The sequence below is a fragment of the Pagrus pagrus genome, assembly GCF_965226575.1.
Source record: "Pagrus pagrus genome assembly, chromosome: 16".
In the NCBI taxonomy this organism is placed as follows: domain Eukaryota; kingdom Metazoa; phylum Chordata; class Actinopteri; order Spariformes; family Sparidae; genus Pagrus; species Pagrus pagrus.
Window position 1 is genome coordinate 13,373,127 of NC_140200.1, and position 15,058 is coordinate 13,388,184.

The 15,058-nt window shown below is 44.0% G+C and overlaps 1 protein-coding gene across 3 annotated transcripts; it reads right to left on the reverse strand.

Annotated features, from left to right (window-relative positions):
* Nucleotides 1–722: 722 nt before the first annotated feature.
* Nucleotides 723–8,443, reverse strand: mycn (MYCN proto-oncogene, bHLH transcription factor). 3 transcript variants are annotated; one of them, XM_084376691.1, is made up of 3 exons: nt 8,103–8,443; nt 4,974–5,619; nt 723–2,809 (listed from the first exon to the last, which is right to left on the reverse strand). In XM_084376691.1, the coding sequence occupies exons 2-3, from the start codon at nt 5,596–5,598 to the stop codon at nt 2,028–2,030; spliced, it is 1,407 nt and encodes a 468-aa protein (XP_084232817.1). In that variant the 5' UTR covers nt 5,599–5,619; nt 8,103–8,443; the 3' UTR covers nt 723–2,027. The 3 variants fall into 3 exon arrangements, with proteins under 3 accessions (XP_084232817.1, XP_084232818.1, XP_084232816.1); XM_084376692.1 differs by lacking the exon at nt 8,103–8,443 and adding an exon at nt 6,056–7,928 and having other exon boundaries at nt 723–2,806; XM_084376690.1 differs by lacking the exon at nt 8,103–8,443 and adding an exon at nt 6,056–7,916.
* Between the last annotated feature and the right edge of the window lie 6,615 nt (nt 8,444–15,058).

Below are 15,058 nucleotides of genomic sequence, written 5' to 3' on the forward strand. Positions count from 1 at the left end.
ACTCCTGAGTGGCACATATTTGGGCTAAGGCCCGGCACTGGAGGCACAGAGGGAAGGAGGAAAGAGGAGGAGGAGCAGGAGGAGGAGGAGGAGGAGGAGGAGGCCAGAGCCATGTGGCTGATGTTGGTAAACAGTATCCAGCCTTGTCCTGGCATCGTGGCAGGCAGCGCACAACGCCGCAGATATCAGGCGCCCGGGCCACACACAGACCGGGACAAAAGGTAGACTCACATACAGACATTTGCATTCATACACACACACACACACACACGCACACATGCAGGCAGGAATACACAGACTACTAACAGACAAATAAAAGACTCACTCTCGGTGTCTGCCACCCAGCAGCTGCTCCAGTTTCCATGGCAACAGCCTGAACAATGTAGTAGGAAGGGCTATGTCGGTGAGTGCGTGTGCCTATGTGTGTGTGTGTGTGTGTGTGTGTGTGTGTGTGCTCCGGTGCACTTGAAGAGTGCGTGTGTGTGTGTAGGTGTGCGTGTGTGGGTGGGTGTGAGAGGCTACAGAGGGGGAGGCAGCCGCAGGGTGCTGAGACAGAGAGGATTCAGAAGACACTCTCTTTATTTCTTTGTCAGGATGAGTCTTTGAGAGGCAGCGAAAACAAATACGGAAACGTCGGGGCAGATAGGAAAAATACACAGATATGAAAAGGGGCAAAGGGGTTAAAAGGGGACATCGAAGAGACCCACAAAGGCGAGGATGAGGATTTTCTGATGTCTATTTATTTTTCAAAATGAGGTATTTCAAAGTGCTATGAGTTGCAGCACTAAATGTACATTTTAAAAGTGAAAAAAACAAACATCTTATATCCGTTTACCCAGTTCTATGCACCCGATAGTTACAAATATAAACAAAAGAGGAAGAAAAAAAAGGCCAGGTACATGAGGATAGAACACATTTGCTGTACAAAAGAATTATTTGATATAGAAGGAGAAAAAAATGACGAGATAAAGTGATATCTACCAAGAACTCATTTTCATACGAAAATATAAGTATCAAATTTAGTATGTATCAGGTTCACACTAAAAGCATAAAGGTGTGTAGAATTAGTAATATGATACAATACAAAGTAAAAGAGAAGGGAAAAAAAACAATATATTGTTATATTACAAAGTTTCATGACTCTCAAAAATCGAGGCCTTACAGTACTTTAAAGGTATATAAACTTCCAGTCTAGTTATTGGCAGCTTCCTGACATGTATAAAAAAACAAGGACAAAATGTATTACAAAACAAGGCAGATCTGAGTGTATTTTTTGTCTGTACACTATTGTTATTTACAAAAGTGTCGGCTAGCAAGGTGCACAGTTATACATCCACTGACTTGGTTTGAGCACCAGTGTGAGAGAGGAGTGAGAGGAAGAGAACCTGTAGTGGCATCGTTTACGTGACCCTCAGTCGTCAGAGTCTCTTCAGTTTTTTGTTACTTTATTTTTTTTTTTTTGCAGTGGTGAAGGCAAAGTAAGTGTGCACTGCTTTCTTGTACGTGAAACTCTCCAAGCAAAGTGCCCTCTGACACCCCATCCCTGTGGGGAATCACCTGATTCCAGGCTGGTGTCACAGTGAGTACAAAAACAAAAAACAAAAAACAAGATACAAATAGAAATGATATAAAAACTCGAGGAGGGGAAGACCGAAACAAGGTGTGTCCTCTCTCCTTCCTCCTTCTTTTCTCTTTTTTTATCTTTCCTCAATGTGACTGTATTGAAAAAGTAAACCCTAAACATTCTTAACGTCAACAAATGTGCAAAAAAAGTGGCGGCAGTGAAAGTCCGATCATCCCTCCGGCAACCCCCCGATCCTCCTCCAGGTTTGTGTGTCGGCATCTGAAGAAAAACGTCCTCTGAGATGTTTGTGTGTGTACAACAGATATGCACGCCTATGTGTCTGTGCTTTAAGTGTATAGACCTGTGTGTGTGTGCATCTATTCGTGTGTCAGACTGAGTGGAGGCAGGAGGGGGGGGTCATCCGGGGTATTTGTGAGTGTTTCTGTGTTGTAGTGGTTGTCTGTTAGCGAGTCCTAGCCTGCTCCAGCCTGCGCATCAGCTGCTGCCTGCGGGCCTGGAGCCTGTCCTTCTCCTGCTGGAGCCTCATCTCCTCTGTCTCCAGCGAGCTCACATACTCGGTGGCCTTCTTCAGGATCAGCACCTTCGCCGCCTTCTCGTTGTGCGCCAGCTCCGGCACGTGGTCGCGCAGTGTCAGGAAGCTGGAGCGCAGGTCGTTGCGGCGCTGGCGCTCCAGGATGTTGTGGTTGCGCCGGCGCTCGCTGTCCTCCGAGTCGGAGCTTCCTCGCGGGCTGCTGTCCCCGCTGGCGCTGCGCTTGCTGCGCGCCCCTGACATGCTGGTGAACGAGCTGCAGGATGTGGAGGAAGATGAGGAGGATGAGGAGATGGTTCTGGTGGGAGGCCTTGGAGCGTCTGATGTCTTTTGCTTTTTTGGAGGCGGGGTAGGGTCATCGTCGGAGGCGTACGGTGAGGGGGCTGCGTAGTTGTGCTGCTGCTGGTGGACCGAGCTCCTCTTCAGGATCAGCTCCTGAGGAGGCCGGCTGACGAAGCGGCTCACCACGCCGGACCCTGACACGCTTCCTCTCGTGTCCTGGTTCCTCGGGTGCACGGAGATGGTGACGGTGCCCGTCGCCATGGGCGACGCCTTAATGGTTGTGGAACGCCTCTTCTCTACTGTAACCACATCAATCTCCTCCTCGTCCTCCTCCTCGTCCTCGTCCTCATCCTCGTCCTCATCCTCATCCTCTCCTTCATCGTCTTCATCGTCGTCATCGTCATCTTCCTCTTCTGGGAAAAGAAAGCAGAATGTGAGTGACTCAGTCGCAAGTATTCCCACAATGTCATGCATGTGCACCAGCAGGTGACAGGTATGTGTGTGAGTGAGATCTGGAGAGAGAGTGTGTGTGTGTGGGAGTGAGCGCGTTGCTCAACGCTGTTTGCATAAGCAGAAATCTCTTAATGCTTAGTGTCAGTCACTCCTCAACTAATCTACTCTGCAGGCGTTGACATGTTCAGTCTCAGCTCTTTCACTCTGCATCCCTCCTTCAAAACTTCTGCTAATCTTCTCCGGTGAGACGAGACAGCTTTAGTCTGATCAGAACTTCGCTTTAGCATGAGAGGCTTTAAGAACTTACTCTGACCTCTGATGGAGTAAAAAAAAAAAAAAAAAAAAAAAGGGGGGAGAAGAAAAAGGCACAATCTCTTCCTAGCTGAGCTCTTCATCTTAATACCTGTGCCTAGCAGCTGAGACTTATCAGGGACTGGCGCCTTTTGAAGATGAGAGGAAGTAGCCAATCATGAGGCAGAGAGTGTGAGGCCCAGTTAAAATGCCTTTTGTGATAATGGCTCTCATTATCAGCTCAGGAGCATCTGAAGAGTGTGGCATTTTACAGCTTACAGTAACCCACTTCAGACACCGCTGCACCAGGGATGCTGTCTCAACAGACACACACACACACACTGACGACACACACACACACGCACACACAGACTGGCGCTGCCATCAAAACAAAGCTGGGCACAGCTGGGTGGATGAGGGGGCGTGGCTGGCTTTGCCACATGTGAAGCTGGGATTTAGCTGTTTGGTGTTTCGCTCTCAGAAGGGAACAGCTCATTTATTGGCGTATAAATAGAAGAAAGGGAACTATATTTCTGTGCGGGGAGATAAAATATTAGCCTTAAGCAAGAGATAAAGTGTTCTTTCCGCTCGCACATCTGCACAGCTGATTCCCCTACTTCTTGGCCTAACAATGGGGATAAACCTGCAATCTCGCCTTCAAAGTCTGCGTCTCTTTGATGAGACATTACACACATAACGCGCGCAGCACAAAAGGACGACGCGCCCGAAACGCTGCGAGCGGCGGAAGCGCACTGGAGCGGTGCTGCGCGCAGGATGGCGCGGCGGCAGGCGATCGGATCACCACCCTTTTAAGCCTCGGAGCTGGAGCGGCGCCAGGGAGACAGCTGTCGAGATGGAGCGCTTGTTCAAAGCTGTCACCCCCTCCCTCCACCCCTGAAAGAGGCAGCCATGGGTCCTCCTCCGTCCTCTTTTCTTCGCGGCGGAGGAGGTGTTTGGCAAGGCTGGCTGAGTCTGCCCTCTGTGCCAAGCTGGAGGCCTTTGTACTACTGTTTCGCAGCGAAAACACGCTGATAAGGACTCGTGAGTGTTTGTTTAGGGAACTCATAAGCAGGAATAGATGGGAGATGAAGCCTCGGGGCGATTAAATACAAACAACGCTCACTTCCTAATCTGAACACATATTACTTCCTACACAAAATCTCAAAAGAAGCGGAAGAATAAGAGCGTGTCACTGCTCCTGAGTTTGACTTTTTGTTGTCGTGGCGAGCTGCTCCTGTTGTTGCTCTCGGGGCTACTTTCAGTTATCAGCTGACAGTTTGTACAGGCGGTCCTAAACAAGTGCCAATTCCTCACCCACTGCGCGCAAATCGTCCCCCTAATCCACGCGTAATGAAAGCACTCACGGCACCTTGAACCTGACACCCTATCAGCTCATCACATCATCGAACACCTTTTCATCTCTCCCTCCTCCTCCTCCTCCTCCTCCTCCCACAGACCTGCTCCGGCTGCACTCGGCGAGTGTGGTGTCTTTTTGTTTGGCTCAGATGCCAACTGAGTTCAGGAAGGCGCACAATTCCCCATTTTACTGCCATCTGCCGGATGAAGAACCCGCTGATTACATAAACCTCGTTCACTGTGTCACTACTCCCGTGCGTGTGTGCGTGGAATGTAACGAGGTAATCCAATTCCGGGCCAGTCACATGAACAAGCTCGAGTCACTTCAATAACAACAATAATAATAAAAATAATAATAATAATAATAATAATAATAATAATAATAATAATAATAATATAATGTGATTGTTTTCCTGGCACCAGTCTTTCTGTATAAAAACGCAAACAAAGGCTTTTAGCGCATCTTCAGATTCTTACCGGAGTCACTGGGAGCGCTGGCGTTGGTTGTGGATGTGTTAACGGTCCCGGATGAGTCCCTGCTGCCGTTCTTCTTGTGGACCGGGAAAGGGAAGACTACCGTGGGGTCCACGCACTCTGACACCGAGCTGCGGCTCACCACCTCCGGCGCCTTGACGCACACGCTCCTGCCGCCTCCTGTGGCCGTGGAAATAGCCTTGCCGAGTTTCTCCGTGACCACCCGCTCCAGCTTTTCCCTGGCGGAGAAGCCACTCCACATACAGTCCTGGATAATGATGCTGTTGGGGTTAGTATCCAAAGCGGAGCCGAACAGGTCCCCATCGTCGGACGCCCCCCAGATATCGTCCTCGGGCAGGAGCAGCAGCTCCGAAGCCCAGTCCAGTGGGTCCCCCAAGCCGAAGCCGAGAGGGTCTGCTTCCGGGGAGGCAGTCGCCGGCTCCCCCGGTAGCGCGGCTCGGCTCGGGGAGAGGGGCGGAGTGGGCAACAGCTCGAATTTCTTCCAGATGTCCTCCCCCGGTGGCGCAGAGTCGGGACCACAGAAGTAGAAGTCGTCCTCATCCGGGTAGAAACACGGTTGTAAGGAGTCAAACTCCAAATCGGAGTTTTTACTTATGACCGCCGGCATTCTATCCCACAATCAAAAAACCTGCGAAGGAACAAAAGGCACTTTAGTCTCCAAAAGGAACGAGCGTCTCTCCCCATTCCCTCAGCCCTCTATCACACCTGAAAACTCCGCTCTAGGAAGATCATGAGTCAAAGCCCACACACAGACACACAGTCTGCTCCACTAAATTCCACACCCGCTCCTGTGTGGGGTTTAAAAAACCGCACAAATCTCACAGGAGAATGTGCGTAAATGTGACCGTGACGCACAAAGTGTGCAAAACGACGCGTTTGGCTCAGCGCTCGCTGAACACGCCAGAATAAAAGACATGACCGGGACACAAAAACAGCATGTTTACAGAAAAACACATGAAATGACAACAATCAAATCTAGCAGAGAGTGTGCTCTGTGTGAAAAATATGAGAAGACAGCGACACGTTTCTGTTTTTTTTACGCGCTGAAATGAGAAGATGCTCACCTTGTCCTGACTCGGGATGATAATGTGCGAACCAATTTTTCTCGTATCTCGCAGTCACTAATACAGACACCAGATTTGGAGCAGTCATCTACTTTGGGAGCACAGACAGTCCTCTGACACACATTGTGGCTGGCTGCAGAGTGTTATACACTCAGTTCTGCGGGAGGAAAGTATAGACTCCTCCCCTCCCTGGCTGGGGGGTGGTACAGTCGGGCTTTGGGTTTGTTGCGGCGCGGGAGACAGGCTGGCTGGGAGCTTTCTTTCAAGGTGAAGCGAGAAAATAGCCTAAACACTGCAGCGAAGAATGAAAGCAAGAAATAAAACAAAGGCAAAGTGGAAAAAGAAGAAAGAAAAGGAGGCAAATAAGACGGAGTAAAAGAGGCGGAAGAAAGAAAACATGTGATTGACACCCCGAGGCGAAGCTGTCTTCCCCATCTCTCCTCACCTCTCCGCTGGGACTCAAAACCTAAGAACAGCTATGAAACAGTCGAAGAAACCCAGAGGCTGTTAGTGATGTGATGTCTTGCTCAGGTTGCTCAAGGGCATAGCAGCAGCAGCAGCAGCCTGGATGCTACTGCTGACCCGAGGGCTTGAACCTGCAAGTGAAGGGCAGAGTTGCCCCCACACAAACAAACACATGATCCTCACATCACAGCTATTTCTTTAAAATAATTCATGTTGCAGAATTTAAGTATTTTAAATGACATTTTTATTTTCTTGGGTTTAATTGGTCAGAAAAGTGAAGACTCTAGTGGTAAAGTAATGATTTCTACATGTGAAATGAATATTTACGCACAGGCATCACGTCTCGTGAACACACTTGATGTGTAGAGATGTTTTCCTCCACATCAAACCCTCCTGCCCTTCTCCTGCTCTCCTGTAGAGCTCTAAATATCATTTTCTCTTTTGTCTGAGGGCCACCGGCAGCATCCCTGGATGAAAGGAGAAGTCGGGCTCACTGCGCCCTCACACGGACACTCAGGGAACAGCAGCAGCAGATCCACCGACCAGACAGAGCGAAGCAGCCAGACAAAGACTCAAAAACACACACAGTCGAGTTTCTTGTAAAATGGAAGAGACTTGGGGGAGAAAAAAAATAACAAACTCGGTTCCTTGGAGCCCCATGTCCTCAGACAATGGGCTGTGAGGGAGCCCGGAGTTTTTCAGCTGTCTCCGGGATAAGACTGGATCCGAGAGGAGCATGTTACGTAACCGCAAGCGGTGGTTGTAGCCTGGAGTCATTCCCATTCCCTTTTCTAATGACAGCTTTGGAGGAATGGCGCATCTGTAATTATGCGCGCAGGCACAGGCGCACACACTGTGCCTGATATTGACATATTCAGGGAAAAACGTTTGCAAAACGGACTCCAGTTGAGCTCCAGCTGTGAGCAGGAAGACGGATCATATCCAGTGTTTTCGAGCCAGACAATAGAAGATGATAAAACAAGCATTTAATATATAAATAAACAGACTTATGTAATTTCTTTTGTTTCGTTTTTTTTGTCTTTTTAAATGTGTAAAAATACAGAACTCATGTCACAGAATATTTTTGACTTTAGTGAAATTACCAGCAACACTTTATATTAAAGGGGCACTATTATGGAGAAGAAATTCAAATTCATAATTTTAAAGTTATAAATATTTTTATTTTTTCCATAACTGAATAAACAAGCTGCTCTCAGAGGAAAACAAGGTCCCAAGAACACTGTTTGAAGCTAGAAAGGTGGCAGGGTCCGCCAAATATAAACAGTATGATGGTGCGTTTGTCCTTTAAGTTCAGTTTGTTTATTCAGTCATGAAAACAAAGAGAGTTTGTTTATTAGGTTTGTTTGGACATAAAAAAGATCAGTCATTAACGTTCTTTCTTGTCTGATTGAAATGTTTTTCCCGCAGAACTACATAGTGCACCTTTAATGTTCTTATAAATGTCTTATAATCTAACAATAATTTGTTTATTGTGATATTATTAACACTTTAAAATGTTAATAGTCATCCTATAAGGAAATTAACTAACACTTATTACAATTATCTCAACATAAATAATTACCTTTTATAATTATTACGAACAACTCACTATTTCAGCCCTTGCAGTTAGAATAATCAGATTTTTTTTTCTCCCTCGGTCGAGTTCAAAAGCAAAAAAGTGAGAACGTGCAGCTGTTTTGTCCACAGGGTAGGAATAGCAGGGAGTTTCCTGGGACAGGCTCGTCAGCTCCCAGGAACTGTGTGGGGATGGTTTGGGAGTCAAAAAACTCCCCACAGGCTCGTCTTGTCCATCCGATCCGATCTCTTTTCCTTTTTTTCTCCAACTGCTGCTCAGCTCTGCCCCTTCAGAACCACCACCACCAGCAGCAGCAGCAGCAGCAGCAGCAGCAGCAGCAGCAGCTTCCTCTGCTGCAAAACAGAGCAGAGAGTGGGAGTGAGAACAGAAGGGAAAGTTGTTTTTTTTGTCCAGGGTTAGGACAGGAAGCTGTGTACTGCTGCTTTTTTATTTTTTATTTTATCCAATGCAGAATAAACACTTCAGAAAATAAGCAGATGGATCAGGGAATATTGGCTTTATGCTGTCTGGCACACACACTGCACATGTTCACCCACTGATTTGCACTGAAATTGCCCAGATGTTGATATGATTATTATGTCTGGTTACTGCTGATTTGTATTCATATCAGTAAACCCCCTCCCACCCGTCCACACAAATAAAAGAAAATGATGTTATTCTCCCCAGTTGTTGACAACTTATTATATTCATAGAATTATTGCTCAGTATGGAGTCTCCCCCAATATAAAAACATTTTCATAATTGGACCACCTTGGATAAATAAAAGTAATATAAAAATAGACGGAGGCACGTAGCGAAAAAGGGCAGACTTGGACTAAATGCTGGCGTCTTTGCTTGTTGTTTTTATGACAGTTATGGCATGCCCAGTCTCCCTCCCGCCATTCACCGCTGGACCGGGCCATGGATGGTTAAGCAATTAGGCCAGTTTTGATAAAAGATTCATAAGTCACCCCAGTGGATAGCGCAAAGACAAGCATGTTGTGAGTAAAACCTGCTGCAGTGACATCGGCACAAGCTGTGTTGGGTCAGAGAGCACGCACATCATATCAATATTTGAACTGTGTGTACGAGTGTGTGTTTGTGTGGGTGTGCAGGTTCTTATTGATGTCATCATTTTGTTGTCAGTGTCAACAATTTAGAGATGCAGCTGACCTGAATGAATACAGCAGGTGTATAATCATCACGTCACTCGATCTCAAACATGATATGGCAAATAATCAGTGCGAGTGCATCATGGTTGATACTGATGTTGACTGTTGGTGGTATAAAAGTGGTTTTATCTCATATAGGCTTGCTAGTGGTGCTTTGTTAACTACTTGCACTAGGGCTCCACAGTTAATTAACGTAAAATCAAAATCGCATGAGTGAATCTGATAAAGGTAAAATGTGTCATGACACGCCATTTAAAATGAAGCATTGTGGTGCAAATCCTACAAATCCTTTTCTCCAGACATTGTCACAGTTTGCAAAATGATGCTGACCCAAATGCAAAAAAACTAAAGTCCAATAAGCATGAAACAAACTAACAAAAACAGGCCGGGGCGAATCCCCAATAAAGAAAAACACCAAAACCAAAAGAAGAACAAACCAGAAGCTCAGGGAACACGAGGAACACCGGAGACATGGGGCTGATGTGGGGAAAGGGAACGAACAAAGAGTGAGGTAATAACAGGCGAGAACACAAACTAAACTAACAAGGGGATGAGGTGCAGGTGAAGAGACTTTGGAAACAGGGCAGCACTAATGAGGTTGATGTGACACAGGTGTTGGGGGGGAAAATCAGACAGTGACGAGCACAGGAACACAGGAGGGAAACAAAAAAACACCCAAAAAATAATGCTGAAGTCGTGAAATGTTTGTCGGACATGAACATTACTTCTTACATTACAGAAAACAAGCTTCTGTCTCCTGTCCCATCCTCTATTCTTCTAATTTACAATGCCCTGGAGATATAATATACATGAATCATGTGTTTTCACGGCTTTCTGGGCAACACTTGTTTTGTGTTTTTAATTATTGGGTAAGCGCTTATTCGTCACTGTGGTATTTCCACACCTGAATAACCCAGGTCTATTTTAGCACAAGCAGAGTCAAACATTCAGAGTGGCAGAAAAGCCTCACGTATGACTTCAGGCGCTTCATGTATGGTCTATTTAAGAGCTTGCACAAGACACAATGAGCTTGTTAACCAGCTAAAGGTTTCCTACAGCAGCTCAGAGCTCTGCACAGCGCTCTCACTCAGTACGTCTGTGGAAGGCATTAAGTCTCGTCTTCTTTAATCATGTCCAGTCAGATTCCACAGTGGCATCTTCCCCTCAAACAAACCAACAAGAGGCCATGTTTGTCCATGATCCACATCATTACATCTCAGCTCCAGCTCCAGCTCCAGCGAGACCCTCCACCTCAACACAGAGGCTGGAGCCTATACATTCCCCTTCACCAACCCCCCTTCACCTTCACCTCACCCCGAACTAAGCCAGGCGTTAACTTTATCCCTAAAACGACTTAACAGCAATCCAATCAAACACTTTTACATATCGGATCAACTTTTTTTTTTGAGTTCTTGGCATTGTTTCCATTCCTTTACGTATTTTCGAATGTGCCAAAGCCAGACTTTATTTACAGTGCCACATATGTTTTGTTCATCACTAGGAAACACAGTTTTGATGAAACAAATGTAAAGACGAGTCCATGAACGGCTTTCTTTGATAGTGAATCTCTTGAGGAATACCACAAAGTTCAAGTTTACTGTTCTTGTTATCAGGTCAGATACAGTACCTGGGTATTGTGTCTTGTTAAAATTGCTCAAGGGCACTCTTCTAGACGTGGAAGACAATTTCTGCTTTGTATCCCACTTATACTGCACAGAATCTGACTGTACACGATCCTCAGATGATGATTCAGGTAAAAAGAAGCTTTTTTTTTTTGCAATCTTGCTGCCAGGAATGACTTCATCAAGATTTTGCAAGAGATTGAGCCTTGTAGAGAAAAGCTGGAGCGAGTTGCAACAAAGCACTGAGGAATCTGTGTGAGAACTTAATAAAAATTCCTCAGCGAACAACCCTACCAAAGCATTTTCTTAACAATCATAAAGTTATTTTGAATATAAACCAATACGACTAAGTATGCTGTGGAAAAAAAAAACGCTTTCCCATGTCTATTTTGGGGCCATATTTTCCCATCAAGTCTATTTTGGGAAGCATAAACTTGTGGAGGAAATGTTTTGGCCTTTTTCGATATTGGATTTTGAGAGTGCCAGAAGTGTGCCTGTGTGAGGGGAAGTGGCTGCTGTCTTGTTAGATCTTGCCCTCCAAACTGTGTCTAAGTATGCCCACAGGTCTACCTGTACAATTAAACCGGCACATCAGATGGTTCACGGAGCACATAAACATCACTTTTTCCACTTGAGTAATGTTTCTGCACATTACTGCCAGAATCTCAGGTGCAATCCATTCCACCCAGGTTAATCCTTCCTTTGTCACAATAGCAAATGTGTTTGGAGACAGTTGGAAAAATGGATTTAAAGGCACACTCCTCTTGGGAAATATCCTCATATATAGAAAGGAACACAATATGTTACAGTCATTGGTGGTGTAAAGTAGCAAAGTACATTTATTCAAGTACTGTACCTACAGTAAGTACAATTTTGAGGTACCTCTGCTTGGAAGTTCAAACTAAATGTTACGGTGAGAAACACAGTTTAAAAAACAAAGATCCAAGGCACTGTTCTGGCTAAATGTTACAAAGCCTTTATTCAGATGACTATTTGATGGTACAATTCTTAAAAACATAGACATGCATGTTAAAAACAAGCTGAGTTGTTACTTGTTACATGCATTGTCTTTGTTTTTAAGAATTTCTCCAACAAAGGTATTTTAACTTCTTAGCCATGGAGTGCTTTAACTACTGTACTTTACTTGAGCAATTATCTCCACTGAGGAAGAGGTTTTCCCCCATGTCTGTTGGTTGGTTTGTTGGTTGCTTGGTTTGTATGTTGTTTGGTTTGTTTGTTTGTTTGTTTGTTTGTTTGTTTGTTTGTTTGTTTGTTTGTTTGTTTGTTTGTTTGTTTGTTTGTTTGTTTGTTTGTTGGTTGGTTGGTTGGTTGGTTGGTTGGTTGGTTTAATCATATTAATAAATGTTGTTAAATATATAAATCAACCAACAATGTGTGAAATTACTGAAGAAATAATTAATCCTCAATTTTCCTCATAAATTTATTTTGGATATCAAAGAAAAAGAAATTACAAAAATCTTAATATGAAATCTTATCAACAAATAAGATATGATATATTATCATTATATATTAAGCTACACACTGGCATGTAAAGCAAATAAAATTAGCACCACCTTTACCAGCTCCAACAATAAAACAATACACACATTGATCAGTCAAATTATAATCCAATAATATAATATATGTTACTCTCTAATGGGTCCTTTTACTTTTGGTACTTTATCTATACTTAGATGCTAATACATTTGTATTTGAGTAGAGTTTTGAATGGAGGACTTTTACTTGTAACAGAGTATTTCTACACTGTGGTATTACCACTTTCACTTGAGTAAATGATCGGAGTACTTCTTCCACCGCTGACAGTGATACACAACCTCATGAAGCTATGCCATATCTCTGTGTCAGTTAGGATACTGGCTTACATTACTTATGTCATTGGAGGTTTCCTGTTAAGGAAGTATCAGACACATTGACTGGAAGAAATGTCGTTACCCTCCACCAGTGGACCAGGTGAGGAATGCGTTTAGAGATTTCATGCAGACGGTAACCAGGCATCCTCTCTGTGTGGGAGCTCTCTCACAGATGAGAAGCGATATGCACGTCTATGTTTTCTCATCTTTTTGCTGAAACGAAAGTATAGATTAGAGACAGATAACTGTATGAGAGGACTTAACATAACTACTGACTATTAGATTTTTAATCAAGCTTTATAATGTCCCATGTCAGTGATTTCTGTTTATTTATTCATTGGATTGATCAGTTGCAGCTTCACCAGTTCCCATTAGAGCATAAAATGGGAGATAATTGTGCATCACTGTTGTTGCATGGATCGCGTTACCAGTTATGGATCAAGTGACCGGGAATCAATGAGCTTGGCCCTGAAGGTGAACATCATTAGGAGGCCTGACGATCAATTGGAAATCAATATCAGTGATGGATTAACAGCACGGGCAACACGATCCAGTTGGTTTGGTCGGTTTCAGAAATAAAAAAAAAAGAAAGCTCCCCCGCCAGCTCAACCAGAGACACTGTACCACAATGAAGCCAACAGCCTCCACCCATTTACAAAAACCTCTCCTGTCTCAGCCTGGGAGAAACGTTTAGTCCGACTGTTTAAAGTGTCACGCGTAAATTCAGTTTTGCTGTGACAGTTTTACAGGCCTATTGTTGCTCTTTGGAAAAAAAAAATGGAGGCTTTGGTGAGTTTGTTGAGTCGTGAATCAGGAGAAGGAAGCCTTATTTAACTGATGTCAGTGTGGGGGTCAATCACACAGACAGGAGAGCCACAGACTCCTAAATGAACTCCGCTCTTATAAGCAAAGACACTAAAATGATCAACACTATTTATCAAATGAATATTCATATTCATCTAATCTGTCTTTATCTATTCTATAGCTGTTGTGCTTCATTGCTGCAGCATTATCCCACTTATGATCACAATTATTTGTCTCTTTTAAATCATTTCGTCTACTGATGGTGCAGCTGTCAGTCCCCTGGCCAACAGTCAATGTATTCTCACAGCAATTTATGTGACATCCTCTGACATAGGGCTGCAACTAACGATTATTCATTATCAATTAATAAGCTGATTATTTTCACAGTCTAAGTATCAAAAAATTGTGAAAAGTGAGCTTCACAATCCCAGAGAAACGTCTACAGATCACTTCTTTTGTCCAACAAACAGTCCAACAGCCAAAGATACTTCATTTACTATCACGAATAACAAAGAAAAGCAACAAAGTCACAGATTAAACAAGCTGGAACCAGTAAATATGTGATGTTTTTGCTTGAAAAATTACTGAAATAATTATCAAGATAGTTGGCAACTCATCTTCTTGCTTTCGATCGACAGATCTATTAATTGACGTATCACTGCATCTCTACTATGTTGTCATATCATATTCTAAAAGAAGCTTTGGCCCTAATATTTCAGACGTCAAGGTGAAATTTTCACCACAAATTTTGTGTTATCACACTTTCTAGATTCAAACAGTGTTCTGGGACCTTATTTTCCTCTGAGAACAGCTTGTTTATTCAGTTATGGTTTGTGTTATTACCTCATTAATATTGTCAATATTAAAATTCCAAGTTTGAGTTTCTTCAAAACGACAGAGTGCCCCTTTAAGGTAGATAATTGTGTTGAAGGGTATGGTAAACACCCCATTGTTCTCATTTTGTGCATATCAAACAAATCATACACTTTTCCTGTTCAAACAAAGAAATGCAAAGTTTTTCCAACAACCACAACAGGCTTAGTCTGTGTGTCAGACTATTTCAACAGAGGTAGGAAGGTAACAAAAGGTTGAGCTCCCCTGACTGGTTGGTGCAGCTGTTGGTTAGATTTGATATAAGGACAAGATAACAGATAAGACATGATGCGCTTTGTATTATCATAACACTACTGCCGCGATCACTGACTGGAGATAGAGAGTCGATGTGGGTTTGAGGGGAAGAAACTATTGAGATAACGTCACGCTAAGTGACTTGTTTATTGTGATGAACACTGATGGAGACTGCGATAGTAAAAGCTTTTGTTTGGATATGTTCACCCCACACATACAAGCACTGTATGTTCCTAAACACCAGCCTGATGTGTAAGAACAGGTATTTAATTTGTCCACTGACTCTGACTTTAATTTGTTCATTTACACACATACCCCTGACAGAGCCGTGGCCTGAGCGAACCCTGCAGAGTCCTCCTGGAGGT

Coding starts and splice junctions, on each gene's coding strand:
- mycn (XM_084376691.1), bottom strand. CDS start 5,598: ATGCCGGCGGTCATAAGTAAAAACTCCGATTTGGAGTTTGACTCCTTA. Junction 2,810..4,973: donor CAGCGCTCCCAGTGACTCCG/GTAAGAATCTGA, acceptor TTCTTTTCCCAG/AAGAGGAAGATGACGATGAC.